The sequence below is a fragment of the Cupressus sempervirens genome, chromosome 11 (genome assembly GCF_028749045.1).
Source record: "Cupressus sempervirens isolate cs-2001-9-10 chromosome 11, ASM2874904v1, whole genome shotgun sequence".
Taxonomy (NCBI): Eukaryota; Viridiplantae; Streptophyta; class Pinopsida; order Cupressales; family Cupressaceae; genus Cupressus; species Cupressus sempervirens.
Window position 1 is genome coordinate 593,776,761 of NC_143128.1, and position 16,761 is coordinate 593,793,521.

The following is a 16,761-nucleotide window of genomic DNA, read 5'->3' on the forward strand; positions in this document are numbered from 1 at the left end:
AATGTGTTAAATTTAGAATTGACATCTTGAAAGAGAAAATGCATGGTTTTATAGAAAAAAATAGTATGTGAAAAACATATTTCAACCATTGTTTTACTTGCTTTGACATTTCTACCCATGATTTTTTGTGTCTTTAAAAAACGCAAGAGTTAAACTTGAGGGTACTTGCCCAACCAAATAAATTGAGAGTACTCAGCAACTCGGGGAGTACTCAGAGAGTTTGCAAACTATGATTAGCACTACTAGTCTATTGATCAAGCACCACAGACACTTCACCAATGCAATATCTAAACAAAGGCAGATTCAAATGGTCAATAAACTGTAAACACTTTGCAATCAAATAGATACTGTTGGTTAGCACAACTTATCATATAGTTGAGAAATATTATATTTCCATCTGGGAACGCTCACCTTTTTCTTTGGGGAGTAGTATCTTACAACATCAATGCTAAGCAACTGTTTTTGCACTTGGATGCTGTTTCCTGTAGATGGTGTATGATTCTTGCTATTGCTTGTAATAATTCATAGTATGTCCTCTTCATTTGTGAGTCAGTTCAGGTAAGAAATTCGAGGGTGCAGCAATTCAAAGTGTATAAGAAGTAGATTAGTGCAATGTAAAGGATTCCTCACTTCTTGTGGCTTATATCAGTGTCTTTTTCCACCCAGAGTGTGTTGGCTTATTGACTTGAAATTTTGATCTTTATCTTAAGCATGTAAGAGATATCATTATACAGCATACGTCTGTTCCATTGCTGGTGTATATTGCATGATTAGGCATGGTACAAATTGTAGTGGATTTCAAAATAGTGATTTATAACCATATGCTGCTAGATATTGATTGATAACAGACATGCTTCTGAGAGGTATTTAATGCAAATTGTTTTCTATTTAGAACTATTAGGTGTATTCAGTATTGTAAACATGGATATTTTTGTGTCTAATCTAAGTCATAAGTAGTGAATAAACAGTTTTTTGACTATATAATTCAATAAGGTTGCTCTGATATTCTGCAGGATATTCATAAATGGAAACAAAAGAAGCGATCAATAGACATGTTACCTTGAAGGATTATATTGTTGGTGAACCTAAAGAGAGTGATTTTGTGCTGAAGAGTTGTACATTCTCGTTAAGACTAGAAGAAGGGTCTCACGATATACTTTTAAAGAATTTGTATTTCTCTATTGATCCATACCAACGTGGCCGCATGAAATACTACAGCAGTTCACATAAAGCTCCTTTTGCATCTTTGCTCAAGCCTGGTTCGGTAAGATGCATATTTCTTCAGTCTAAGATAAAGTATAATAATGAATAGAAAACACACAATAGGGTGAAGCTCAAAAAATCCTTCTCCACTGTATATACAGTACCTCTGATTCCTAATACACTTACATACAAGAACATGACAAGGACAGTAAATGCTTTGCATTGACAAATTTCTATTTTCCAATTACCTCGGATTTTCATGTTGATTTCATTTTCAGGTCATTGATACTTATGGTGTGGCCAAAGTAATCATATCAAATCATCCAGATTTCAAAGGTGGTGATTTGGTAGTTGGTATGATTGGAATACAAGACTACAGTATTGTCACACCTGCAACAGGTCTCCTAACAAAGATCAAGTTTACAGACATACCACTATCAAACTATGTTGGTGTTTTAGGTGATGTGCTTTATGCTTTATATCCATGAAAATCATTCTATTAGTTAAATCTTGATTATTTTATACAAACTAATCAACAGTACAGTATATAGTTTGGCCTTGAGATAGACAACCTTTATGGAGATAAAATATCTAAAGATAGTGAGATCTGGATCCATTTTTTTTCACTCTTATGATGTTTTCTGCTGATGTCTTTTGTTATAGCTCAAGCTGCTACATTTTTCTGACCATAGTAGCAAATATGTTTTTGTGGGGGTGGGGATGGGGGTGGGAGTGGTGGGGGTTCTGGTTGGGTCAGGGTGCTGGGAGGGGAAAATCAGCAAGTCACAAGATTAATTGCTTTATGAAGGGCATTTTAATAGAGACAAATAAAAATAAGGGTTTAGCTGTGATTTGTGGTATATTATAGGGTTGCTGGCAGCAAAAAATGTGTAATCACTCAAAGCTGCAACAAGAAGTCAATAAAGCTGTCTAATAGAAGTAAACTCAAGCTTTCCAGATAAACAACTGAAGTGTTTACATTCTTTATGCCCCGTAAGACAAGTGAATTTAAGAATATTTATTTCTTTTAGGGTCAAAATTCTTTAAAGTGGGGGTTTGATGTTAGGCGTTGCTAGAGTGCCTCAAGCAAATTAGTGCACCAAAGTCTTTGAGATCTAAAAATAGCCACCATGTTAAAATATGGAAAAGCAGCCATCTGCAATTAAAGTAAAATTGGGAAATCCTTGTAATCATAAAAAAGTCACTCAACAAAATCAATATTGTGCAAAAATCTGTAAAAATCACAATAGATTGCAGTTCAAACTTTTTGTTTGCAATTTGTTAGGGAAAATATCGATAAAATGTTGGGTAGGTTCATTTTGTGATACCTATAGCATGTTAAACTGCCGCAATTGTGGTGACTATTGCTGGTGATATTTTCTTCTTTGGTTTTGACCTAGGTTCCAGAAAGGAGAATGTGACATAATGTTCTCATCATGATAAACAACCCTTCGTGCAAGTGTTTGTGTCTAGTCTAAGTGGTTTGGACAGTTATTGATCTGTACAACAGATACAGATGGGGCCATACGATCGAATGATAGGAGGAATGTGGTTGTATGGTGTAGGGAAGCCTGTACAGTGAGACCAACAGAGGAAGTCTATACAACATGATCAATATGGAGTTCGTACAGTGGGAAGCAGGGTTGTTTTGAGTCAAGGGTATGGGTCGTCCAGTCCCTAAGGTAGTTGGCAATGCCCAATGGCAAATATTCATGCCAATCACCCTAATGCTTATGGGTCCCCCATTTACCTTATACAATTTGTGGGGCCCATAACCAGGGACATGTGATTTGCCTCTTCAAAATGTTTCATTTCATTTTAATGTGGAAATCTTATGTTCGGCATTAATAATGGTCGAGTCCGAGGGGATAAAGAATGAGGTCACCTTTATAGGTATCGGTTCATATGTGCATAACTTATAATGTATTTTCGTCCTTCTTATTCGATCCAATTAATGGTGGGGTTGTCAGTAAAAATGTACCTCAAAGGATAAGGATATCCTTTACAAGTGGCAGTTATTCAGACTTGTATAATATTATTTTCTTGTTTTCCACTTCCCACCTTCGATGGTATTTTCTATGTGATCATGATAAGACATAAATGCAGGTTCCAGAGATTGTTCAAAAAAGAAAATATCCTCACACTTAAATTTCAAGAGACTGTGACGTGGATGTGGTAGCTGTTTATCTGAATTGGTTTGTTTGATATAGACTTCAGAGCAGTTTTGAAATCCTTCTACGAGAGTTGGCATCTTGAATGTCCACATGTATTGATTCAAATGTCCAATCAGACTTGATCACACTCATACCCACAGGATTTGTAAACTATACCATATCATGTCTACGGTATCAATTCTTGTGCATTAATGCACTGAATGATACAGTAGTGTTGCATCATGTGGGTTGACAATGTGATGGCTCTATGGAATTTTCACCTCCGCTATTTCTAATCATTTTACATTTGAACCTGACTCTGATACCATGTTAGTTTTGCGAGGATCGCTGTAAATGTACTAAGCACTGTCTTGATATTTGGTATGTGTGTTCCAAATGACAGTGACCTCTTGTTTATAATGAGAAAGGAATAAGAAGAGACATGTCCCCTCATGGGACATGTCTATTCATTAATTAAGTATAATAAACATTTCATCGTACGTATATATATATATATATATATATATATATATATATATATATATATATATATATATATATATATATATATATATATATATATATATATAATAATAAACTTATATATATATATATATAAATTATATCTCATATATAATTATATATAGGTTTATCCAATAGAAGCTATGAAACATCAACACTAAAGCATTTCCTATGTTTTGTACCTTGCATACAACTCTTTCAAGTTACATATCATGCTTTGGATGCCATTTTCAATATGCTTTGCATATTGCACAAACGGTTGTCAAAATGGTGTTTACCGCATAGGTTAATTAAGAATTGCACACAGACAATGAACACGAACACGAACATCAGAACTCTTCTTCTTATTATTCGCATATGCCAACCAGTACATTATGCTTGAATGATTTGATGAATACAATGCTTCTCGAAGGGGGTATAAATACTTTCCGAGGAACCTTCCCGAAGGTATCCGTCGGCCACATACATTATGTCTGCTACAAACTATTTACCCGTCGGCTACATAACAAGAACCTTCCCGAAGGGACCCGTTGGCTGATACAAAAACTTTTCCGAAGGTTCCTTTCGGCTGATACACAATTTCTACCGACGACATCATCCCCCCCAAAAAGAAAAGTCGTCTCCTGACGACTAGCAAAATTAGGAGACAACCCACAAACAATAAAAGAAATACTAGAGAGAAGAAGGAGGTGTCCTAGAAGAGTGCTGCTGATGACGTAACTCATACACTTGGTCAATCCGGATGCACAGATCTGTCTGAATCTGTGAATTAACCTCTATGGCCTCCTTCAGTAGAAGCGCAGCATCCATAGCCTGTCTCCTGGCCAACTGGAACTCAGGCTCTGCCGCATCTTTATCCTGGATAGCCGCGTCCTTATCCTGTACAATTGCTGCCATATCCTTCAATAGTGCTGCCCACTTTGCTGCCCATGCTGCTTGCTGGTCGGCCAAGTCGGCGGCTAACTTTTCTCTTGCCTCTTTCTCAACCGCTAGGGATCTCTGAGCTGCAACACTGTCTGCTGCCCTATCTGCCTCCGCGCGCTGCCGAGCATAGTAAACCTCTTTGTACAATCCCACGATCTCATGTGCCAGCTTCATCATTGGAGTGTCACTCGGTCCCAACTTTGGCTTAGTGGCCCAATCTGCCAATATCTTTGGTGTCTCAACTACCGGCCAACCTCTATCCACAAAACAAGTCTGAAATCGCTTAGGAAAAATTCTATGAATATACGCTCGGATCAAATGCCACTCCTTTCGCCGAGTGAGAGCTTGAATCGTGACATCATGCCCCTTCTTCAATGCAGACTTCATAGTCTTGAGGTAGTCCTTGCACCTGTCCTCATCCGACCCGTAATCCTCCTTGGCGAAGTCCTCCAATGACCATTCCGCATCACTATTCTCCTCCTCATCAGTGGGAGCCATGCCCACATTCGGTGTCGCCTCCTCTGCTGTCGGCGCAACCACGGCATGTGGCATTCCCTCCTGAGACCGAGGCTCTGGTACAGGTGCTACTTTGGAATAGCTGGGAGATTGAATGGACAAGCCACGCTTGTCAGGAATGAGTCGGAACTGTTGCCTCAGAAAAACACTAGCTCTATTCATCACCTCTGGTTGTTCGGATTGCGCTGGGTCTGTACACTCCTGCATTCCTCTGTCTGGTACATTCTCTACTGGAAGTTCCTGAACTTCTGCTGACTGTGCTACGGTAACAACTGCTGCTGGCTGAATTATAGCAGGTGCCACTGGTGCTACTACCGGAAGTGCTTCAGCAGGGGCTGAAGAAGTCTCTCGAGTGACGGATGTTGTTAGGTGGGCAAAGCCTACAGCAAATCCAACTCCCGGCCGGACAGGAGAAGGCCGTACCCCGTGTTGCCACGGTGTGGCTAGTGTGACTGCTTGGTGGGATCCGCCAGTCATCAATATCGGTCGCCGTGTCTGTCCAAACCTAGGAATGTGAGCCATGTGTAGACCTCCTGGCACCAACTCGAAAGTCACAAGAACTGTAGCATGTGGAAATAGCAAGGGGGTAGCCATGACAATTTGAACCTCCTCATCATCCTCGCCTTCCCCTTCTTCCTCCACACTGTCCTGCTCAGAAGATGTCTCCTGTCGGGCGCTGTTCGTATCACCTGCCATGTCCATCCAAGGCCTCTTTTGGCCTGCAGAACCCTTCTGCCCAGTGGTTGTATCCAAATGCTTCCACCGCATGATAGGAGGTTCTCCCGGAGCCAGTGGTCCAGGCTTTGCCTCTAACTCATCTGTGGGAATCATCCGTGCTGCTGCATCAAGGAAGAGACCAATTGCGTAATGGGGCATATAGAAGGTCTTGTGTTGGAGAGTCATAAACTCATGCATCCGTTCAGCTAGCACAGATGCCCAATTGTACACTTTCCCAGTCATTATTCCATTCATCATGGACACCTGTGGAAATGAGATATCAGATGCCGTAGAGGATCCCGTGAGCCTGCTCTTGACCAAGTCCATCAGACATCGCCATGGCCCCTCCTGAATGTCGGTTTTCTTTAAACCCCTTCCCTTCGATGTCTCAGCTAATGCCGCCTGCTCTGTTTTAGTCAAATCTCCACATACTAATCTAGTTAAAAATAGCTTTCCATCCTTAGGAATTTTCTTCGGCTGAACCTTTTTGCCCTGCGGCCCTGGAATGCCAAAAACACGTGTGAAATCGGCTGCCTTGAATGATACCACCAAGTTCCTGCCCAGATACTGAAATGTGCACCTTCGAGAAGCTCTGCCATATGTCTCAATCATGGCACGCAGATACCCTTCATAATCTCGAATGCAAAAAACAGGCATCTGAATGGCCCATTCAACCTGTGCTCTTCTGATGCTTGCTTTTATTGGATGATCATCAGGGGTTTCTTGCCACCATTTCCTACAATCCGTTCCATTCAACCCTTCAAATTGTATAGTCTGTGGTGTGACTTCAGCTGCTGCAGGTGCTGTAGTCTTACGCTTCTCTTTGCTGTTGCTCGAGCCTTCATTCTGGTTACTTGTACCTGCCATGTTCGTTCCCTCCACAACTTTAGACTGTGCTAATTGTTTTTCCACTGACGTTTACCTGCAGACTCCATCAGTTATATCTTTGTCTTTTCCTAACGGTCTTCCAAATCCGTACAGTGGAGAATTCTTTCAAACACGTATGGTGAATTGCAACCTTTGAAATGATTTCCACAATTCGTACACACAGGAGATTGAAAATCCGTACTTTGAAGAAGTTAGAAGGAAAATCAAATAACAAAGCCGTACCACCAGAAGATCACAAATCCGTACAACAATTTCCCTCCCCAAATCCGTATAGTGGTATTTTCAATGCCCTTCAATGATCAGCCGTATAGGAAGCATAGTATGCTGAATCCGACTAGAACTGATACACTAGAAAAATTGCCTTGTTTACTGCTGAAATCCGTACTCCAATCTTCAGAACCTGTGATCTCATAATCCCAATGATATGGATGGAAATCCGTACAATTACATGGCTCCAGAATTTCGTACTAAGGAAGAGGCCATACATTGCTTTCTTAAAAATCCGTACCTTGCATTCAATAATGAATTTGCCGGAAACCAAATTTTATAACCCTTTGCTGAATTCAAAGAACCGTACAGTGGCTGGTAATTGAAATCCGTACACTGCTCTACACAAGGAATCCGTACGCTCGAAATGATGGAAATCTTCTGTATGGGTAATGATTTAACAAACCGTATAGTGCCCTACAGAGTTTCGTATGGTAACTTGACCCTTCCTCCTGTTATAAAATCCATACAGCATTACACTTTATCTGATGGAAATCCGTACGATAGCTATTTTCTTAAAAAAAATCCATACGAAATGTAAGCTTATAGCAAGCCGTACGGTATCTTCTTCTAGGAAAAACCGTACATCAACCCTGTGATAAGACCATACACTGCATATAAACTTTTACTCGTGCTGTTTTAAAGTCTGTACGGTCATTAAAACCTCCAGAAACTCCCGTACTGAGACTCCAATTTCCGTACTATGGGGACTGTCAATGATGGAATCCGTACGGTGTACAATGACCCAAAATCCGTATGGTAGCTTGAACTGGCTCCCAGTTCTCGTATGGCAATCAACGCTTCCAAACTTTATAATATGCTTTGAGACTTTATAATATGCAACCTCAAAAAACCGTACAGCAGCTCCCAAACTTAAAAACCGCACACAATCTCAAGATCTCAAAAACTGTAAAACTCAAAAACCAAGTGAAAACCGTACGGTGAGTAGACTAAAAATCCATACGGTACTTTTTTTCTTCCATTTTTTTTTTTTTTCAATTTTTCAAATTTTTTTTTTTTTTTTTAAAACACCAAAGTCAATTTTCCCTTCGACCGTCGGCATCGTTGGTCTGCAATGACGAAGGGGTTGCCCGAAGGTCATTTTCTGACACAGAAGTCTTTCGGCCGTGGTATACCTTTAGCTTTGAGCCAATCACCACCTGAGGCACTTCCTGTCCATCCAAAGTCCATAATTTTATTGCTCCATTGTCCCCTACTTTCCGGATCTGATACGGCCCGACCCACTTAACTTTGAACTTGCCTGGCTTGATCTCATTTCGGCTGTCGTACTTCAATACCCACTGTTCGGGCTGAAACCTATTTAGTTTCAGGTACTTATCGTGCCATGCCTTTCGCCTATTTTGCGTTACTTCAATGGCCCACTGTGCTAATAATCGCTTCTCCTCCAACCTGTTCAGTTTGTACAGCCGCTCCCTTAAGCTTTCCATGTCACCCAACTTGTTTTCTAGTGCTATCCGCAAGCTTGGTATCATGAATTCCGTTGGTACTACGGCATCCTGTCCGAACATCAGTTGAAACGACGTGTGTCCTGTTGTAATTTTATATGCCGTACGGTAAGCCCACAGAGCAGAAGGTAATTTCTCCTCCCAATCCTCCCCTTCGACTGCGCAAGATTTGTATATAATTGATACTAGAATTTTGTTGGTAGCTTCGGTCTGTCCGTTTGCTCTTGGGTAGTGCGGACTTGATAGTGAATGATAAATTTTGAACTCCGTGGTAAGCAGTCGGATCACATGGTTTACAAAATGTCCACCTCTATCACTTGTTAATTGTAACAGAATGCCGTACTTGGTAATAATTTGCTCATAAATAAACTGTGCTATACTTATTGCTGAGTTGTTTGGTAGTGCATGCGCCTCCACCCATTTAGTCAAGTACTCCGTTGCGACAACAATGTAACGACACCTTCTGGTTCTGCTTGTCTTCAGAGGTCCTATGAAGTCCAAACCCCACCATTCGAAGAGCTCCTAAGCATGAGAAGGATTCAGAGGCATGAAGTCTCTCTTCAAAGGTTTCCTAGCTCGCTGACATGTATCACATGCAACAACCCATTCCCTAGCGTCATTGTATACCGTTGGCCACCATAATCCTGCTAGAAGTATCTTTCGTGTAGTTGTGTTCGGCCCCATGTGTCCTACCGGTCCTTCATGCGCTTCCTTCAGTACCCGTGGAATTTCTTCCTCCAGAACACAATGCCTGAGGATCTGATCGGGTCCCATTTTATACAACAGCCCATTAATCAGCTGAAATGTTCCGCTCCATCTTTCATTCGGTGGCATGGTATTTAGAAACTGTCCCGTCGACAAGTATTCGCCGATGCTTGTATACCACTCCGGTAGTGCAGTAATCTGAAACAACTGTACATCAAGAAAGTCATCATTCACACCGTCTGCCGGTTCTCTTGTTCTGATACGTGACAAGTGATCCGCGCTTACATGTTTCTTTCTTGGCCGTATGATGATCTTGAAGGTAAACTCCTGCAACAGGAGTAACCATCGGCTGATCCTTACTTGAATGACTAGTTTGTTGATCATATACAACAGGGCCTGATGATCGACATAGAACACGAACGGAGTAGCCAGCAAGTAATGTCGGAACTTCTGCACAACATAGACCATCCCCAATGCTTCTCGTTCGGTCATACTATAATTTTGTTCGGCTTTTGATAGCAACTGACTGGCAAAGTAGATCGGGTGATCCAACCCGTGGCTTTCTGTTTGTGCGATAGTTGCTCCGATCGCATAGTTTGATGCATCAACATGTACATGAAACTCCTTATTCCAATCCGGGTATGCCAAAATAGGTGCTGTAGCTAGTCGTACTTTGAGACCTTCAAATGCTTCATCCTGTTCCCTCTCACATCTGAACGATTCTGTCTTGCAAGTTAACCTATCCAACGGATATGCTATCTTGGCAAAATTTTTGATGAAACGCCTGTAATAACCTATATGCCCGAGGAAAGATTTTACCTCTGTCACATTGGTGGACGACTGCATCTCCAATATGACTCGCACTTTGTTCGGATCTATCTTCAGTCCCTCCTTACAGACTATGTGTCCTAGTAACCTTCCCTGCGGAACCATAAATCTGCAATTCTTCGAGTTCAGGGCCAGGCGCGCATGTCGGCACCTTTCCATACACTCGCCTAATGCTGCCAGATGTTTGTCCTCCGCACTGAACACTGACCAATCATCCAAAAATGCTTTGAAGTTTCCGACGGACATCTTATCAAAAATGTGTAGTATGATCTGCTGAAATGTCACAGGCGCATTGCACAGACCGAATGGCATCCAATTATAGGCATACACCCCATCTTCTACGACAAATGTCGTCTTCAGCTTATCCTCCTTTGCGATTGAAATCTGATTGTAGCCGGAAAAACCATCCATAAATGAGTAGATCTCGTGTCCTGCTACCTCCTCCAGGATGTTGTCCGTGAATGTGATCGGGAACGGATCCTTGATGGTGACTGCATTCAAGCATCTGAAATCGACACATATTCGGATCTGAATGGAGTCCTTCAGTGAGATCACTATTGGGGATACCCATTCACTGGTCTGCACCTTGAAAATAATGCCGGCCTCTAACATCCGATTGATTTCCTCCGTAACCCGTGCCGCATAATTTTTGTTCATTTTGTAGGGCCGCTTCCGTACAGGTACTGCTCCTTCGATCAACTGAATGCGATGCACACACAACTCCAGTGGTACTCCTTTCAGGTCCTTGTACGTCCATGCAAACACATCCTTATACTCTAAAAATATCTCGAATGCTGCTGCCTTTAGTACTGAGTCCCAATTGTCTCCCACCAGTATGTTCCGTGGTTCTGCTTCGTCTCCCAAATTCATGGTCTGCAACGCGACTTCATTGTATTTGATGGGTTCCCCTTCAGTGAACTTATGTGCCGGGGTCACATTGAGTGACGCATCCCCTTCCTTCATTTCAGTGAACTCCTTTGGAAATTCATCAGTACTGTGTCCTATTGTCAGTACGTTGCAGCTTTGAAACAATTCATAATCCTCTATTTTCCAATGGTAGAGACCATTTACTGAATCCAAATCGTCATCTCCTTCCAGTCGGACAACTCCCTCCTGATCTGGTTCCATACTTTGCCCCTTTTCATCCTCTTCTCCTTCGAAATTTGACAATAGGGCTTCTTCCCCGACCATCTGAGTGTGCAGATTGATGACATACTTCTGGCCTTTGCTTTCGAGTTATAAAGTATTTTTCTTCCAATCGTGCTTTGCCTTGGCTTGTATCAGCCACCCTCGACCCAAAATAGCATCGTACCCTTTCCGCCTTAGAGGAATCACAACGAAGTCCAACAGGAATGGTTGTGTTCCAATTGTCACTGGTTGCGCTGTGAGTATTCCCAATGGCTTGATTCCGTGTTGATTGACTGTTAACAATTGGAAGGTAGGTGGCCATAATGCCGGCTGTCCCAACTTTTTCCAAGTATCCTCTGGCAATACATTGACACCAGATTCTCTGTCCACGATAGTGTCCGTTAGCACAATCTCGAGAATGCCCATTTCAACAACAGCCGGATAGTGTTCGGATGAAAGAGCTAACAGCATTGGGTCTTCTGCACTTGTGCCCCCCAGTTTCTCCTTTTCTTGCTCTACTGGTTGCTTAGCAATCGGGACTATATTCGTGAGGGCCGTACGGAGTTGAGGCATAGTGAGCAACAAATCATTTATTCTGACAGGTATCTCGGCTTGCAATATTTGCCGTACAATGTTCTATTCTGCGCAGTTCCGTACGGAGGTACTCGGTGTGTCCTTCAGGTGTGCCGTTTCTATCTGCGTTGCTCTCTAGATCTCTGCCCGTGCTTCCTATAGTCTCTTCTTTTCCTCCGTCAGATCGAGGTATAGCTACGCCTGCTTCCGAGTGATTTCCAAAACTTCTTCCTCATCCATCTTGACAGTAATCAAGTTTACTCCAGACTTCGAGCACTTAGCATCGTTATGATCGCTAGGTCCACACCATCGGCATAGCAACTTCAGTGTGTTCGCCATTGTGCACTCTCGGGCAAAGTGACCCACAGATTGCATGCGCGGCATTGAACAATTGGCCGACCATTGGCATCATATTGAATTCGATTCCTTCTGCCATTATTGTTGTTGCCGGTATTGTTGTTGTTGTTGTTGTTGTTGTTGCGCCGGTTGTTTTTGTATCCGCTTGATGTGGCACCTTCCGTACTGGTGTTCCCGCTCCCTCCTGCCACGGACGCTTCCTGCGTGAGGAACACTTGTTGTGGTGTTCTTGATTTCAGGTTGAAAGAACATTCCTTTACTGAGTGTCCTAGAATCTGACAGATCTCACAAAATTGCTCTTTCGGGCAGGATCCCTTCGTATGGCCGCCTTTCTTACACTCCGTGCACCATAGGTCATTGTCCTTAGTCTCCTTGTTCATGTTCTTGAACTCCATCATCCGAATCATGTCCTTTTGGAGGGCACGAACCTTCTTGTTGCTTCCCTCGTCATCGCTGCTATCTTCTCCTGAAGATGCATCGTCATTTGAATCGGACGAGCTGTTCTTCTTCTTCTTCGTCTTCTGGTCACTTTCGAGGTTCATTGCCCTATTGTACACTTCAATGTATATTGATGGTGGCACGATCTTCATCTTCTTTCGCAGCTTCGGACGAATGCCTTCAATGAACCATCTCTTTTGTAGCCCATCAGCCGGCTTATTCTCCATTTTATTGATCAGGTCTTTTAACTTCCTGGCGAAGACTCGGACTGTTTCATTCTTCCCTTGCTTAGTATTGAATATCTCCGCTACAATCTCATTATCGTCTCGCAATATTTGAAATTGCGCAATAAATTCCTCCTTAATATTATTCCAACTGTTTAACTTCTGTGGATCTGTGTCAGTAAACCAATCAATCGCAACACCTCGTAGGGTGGCTGGAAACTGTCGGACCCATTCATTCGTATCTGTTATGCCATTTGCTCTCCAGATCGTTTCACATGTTTTATAATGTCGAATCGGATCGGTGGTTCCTTCACCATCAAATTTAGGCAACTTTTCTTTTGGACCTGCCATTATTACTGTATGTTGAGGGTTTTGTTGTGTACCTGCATTGTTTTGCGCTTCCGCGCTGTTTTGAGCACCCGCGCTGTTCTGAGCTCCTGCGCTGTTTTGAACACCCGTGCTGTTTCCAACACTCGCGCTGTTCTGCACACCTATGCTATTTTCAACACCCGCACTGTTCTGGACACCCGCGCTATTCTACACACCTGCACTGTTCTGCAAACCTGTGCTGTTTTCTACACCCGCGTTGTTTTCGACTTCCGTGCTGTTTTCAACACCCGCGTTGTTTGCAGCTTCCGCACTGTTTTCAACACCTGCGCTATTTGCAACGCTCATGCTGTTTGGTGAAGAAGAGGGTTCGTCAACTAAAGCTGTTTGTTCTGGAAGTATATCTTGGATGAAGAGGTCACTCCACGCTCGTGCTCCTTTGGCACTTCGAGCCGTGCGAGTCGATCTCCTTCCGTTAAGATTCTCTTCTCGGGGCGTATGCAGGTTCAGAAACTCCTCCCTCGCTTCTTCCACCAAATCAAGCCGTTGTCGAGTCTCTTCTAACAAATTTTTAGTGCTTTTGTGTCCGTCGGTAACTTGCTGAAATCTTCGTTTGCGTTCAGCCTGTTGTGCCAAAATTAAATTTCCCTGTGCTGCGCGTAATTCATCCTTTTCCTTCAACTTATTCTTATTCTTGTTCAACTGATTCGACATTTAGTCTTCATTTGGTGGTCATCGTACCAGGTCCATCGGGCAATGGCGCCAAATGTTTACTGCATAAGTTAATTAAGAATTGCACACAGACAATGAACACGAACACGAACAACAAAACTTTTCTTATTATTGCATATGCCAACCAATACATTATGCTTAAATGATCTGATGAATACAATGCTTCTCGAAGGGGTTATAAATACTTTTCGAAGAACCTTTCCGAAGGTATCCGTCGGCCACATACATTATGTCCGCTACAAACTATTTACCCGTCGGCTACATAACAAGAACTTTCTCGAAGGGACCCGTCGGCTGATACAAAAACTTTTCCGAAGGGTCCTGTTGGCTGATACACAATTTCTACCGATGAAAAATGGTGCAATTTTAATACTTCGTGCACTTGGAAAGCTATGAATTTTGACTCAAATTTGGCAAGATTGGGTCAAGATTTGAAGTCTATTTAGCTCTCCATTTTGCAATCATTCTAAATTCAAGAAATCTCTTTGATTTCGTTTTCAGATTTTTTTGTGAAAGGATTAAAGACTTCTTCCTTTGTTTCTTGAGGAGAAATGTATGATTTTCTTCTGTCATTTTCATAGGGCTTTGTTGTATATATTTGTTGTCTTCTTTATGCAAGTCTTCTCATTTCAATTTTCAAATTTGCATGTTGTATATGATGCGCTCCTTCTATTTTCCATTTAAATTCTCTAAGTTGCATGTGTAAGCACTTCATCTTGCTTGTACATGCAGTCGGGATTAAAAACCCCATTCTTGAAGAATATCCTCATAAAGCGAGCTCATTTACCACATGCTTTTGCATCAAAAAAGCCCACTTTCATGCTTGCGTGTAGTTCATCCGCGATTGTTATATCACTATCATAGGACTTAAAACTCATGATGGTGATTGCTTGCATGCTTGCTCATGATGAAAACGTAAACAATTCATTATAAGTAGATGTTATGCTGCACATTTTCCATGCATTTTCCACACAAAGCTTGCTGTCCGCACATTCTTTTTGTTAGGAATTGATAGATCGGGAACAATATAAGAATAAACTGTTAAATGCAGAAACAAAAGAAGAAAACCATAAGAACATAGGTAACACAGATTTAAGGTGGTTCACCCAAAACTTGGGCTATGTCCACCTACACAGCCGTCCAACCTTTCTTCTTATCCAGTGATTACAGTACAAACCCTTACAGCTCAATCCTGCCGCAAGAACAACCTATCTCATTATACATCGCATTATCTTGATCCCTAACCCTAAGCTATCTTATATGATATATTCCCGCTTTAGGGTTACAATAAGCCTATCTGAATAAGGTGCAATAAAATAGGAGTGGAATTTTTTTTACCATTATGAAGTATGTACATTACTTCTCTGATCAGTCAACATAAACTAACACTTTTGACCTCCAACAACCTGTTTTTGGGCTTTTCCACCATACAAGCACACATTTTGAGCTTAAATGCATGAATCCATTCGCCATCTCTAAAGTTTCAAGTTGTACTCCATATGCAATGCTCCCAAAAAACCCCATTTAAAAGTTTTTCCCCCATTTGAAAAGCTGATATAATGCATGCAAAGAAGAAAGGACAGAATAAGCATGATCACATAATGGAGCCTACAAGGAGGTGAAAGAATGATTACAAGCATAGAGTACTTTCAAGGCAAAGATGGTCAACGAACACTCAACGAAACAATCAAGGATGCATATTCATATTCTGGTTCAAGATGCTTCCACCAAACCTAAGCACAACAATTGTAAAACATCGAGCGTCTTATAGCAACATGAAGACCAATAAAAGATGATGTAATAGAAGTCGTGTTTTGTCAGGCACTTGGAATGTTTTCATCATGAATTTGTAATTTGTGATTGACATATTACATATAATGGAAAAACAACATGTAATTGCATGTGATAGTATCACATGCAAAGTTGTAATATGCAATTAGGTTGCGAGTGCATTAGGCATGCAACTTTGAATAAGTCAAAGTTAGTTAGCAGTTTGTTAGAGAATAAGTCAAGGTGGTTAAGGGTTTTTCCCTTCTTTCTTTACCTTTCTTCCACTCTTTTCCTATATAAAGGAAGGAGCTCATTTTAAAATAATCATCTTTTGGGTAAGGCAAGAAAATTCTATCAGTTTGTATGTGCACTCTAAGACATTGTGCTTGGATGTAAATCAAATTGCTTTCAATAAAAAAAGCAAATCGTTTTGAGACTTTTTGCCAATCTAAGCTGTTATACGATGATATCTTCTTAATTGATTGTGATTTTTAATGCTTTGATTCAAGAGGTATTTAAATTTAATTGTGTAGACTTAGAGCTGCCAATTGTATTCAGAGCCAATTTTAACTTTTGAAGACTTTGTGTTGTAGGAGGACAAATTATGGTAGATAGTAGTGACTGTAATCACTTAGAGCTGAAGACTTTGGACTTTAGTTGCAAGTGTTTTTATTAAATTTGAAAGCACCTAGTAAGAGACTCTGTGCCTTACTAGTTATTTTGCTTGAATCCTCACTCGAGACAAGCACATAAGACTTTGGGTTCTTGTTTTTGTTTCATAATTGCTTCTCCTGCTGTTGTTCTTACATCAATTCTAGGGTCATCGGTATTATCGTATCAATAGGACCTTTTTGTTAAGTTTGAAAGTCGTTGCTGTTGGTTCCAATTGGTATTGAAAAGGAGGGTGAATCAGTCACGTTGTCTTCATAGAATCTACTAGTTACTATGCTAAGCTTTACCACACACCTTGTTACCACCTCATTAGTTATGAAGTAAATGATAAATGCTACACAATAAAACCAT

At 41.3% G+C, this 16,761-nt stretch overlaps 1 protein-coding gene across 2 annotated transcripts in view; it reads left to right on the forward strand.

Moving 5' to 3' along the window:
* The window catches only part of LOC149531060 (NADP-dependent alkenal double bond reductase P2-like), a 155,528-nt gene that overhangs the window by 45,018 nt on the left and 93,749 nt on the right, over nucleotides 1–16,761 (forward strand). For both annotated transcript variants that reach the window (XM_089809714.1, XM_089809715.1), the window contains 2 exons: nucleotides 1,014–1,264; nucleotides 1,482–1,662. In XM_089809714.1, the coding sequence (XP_089665840.1) occupies nucleotides 1,025–1,264; nucleotides 1,482–1,662 (421 nt within the window). In that variant the 5' untranslated portion in view covers nucleotides 1,014–1,024. The remainder of the gene's footprint in view (nucleotides 1–1,013; nucleotides 1,265–1,481; nucleotides 1,663–16,761) is intronic.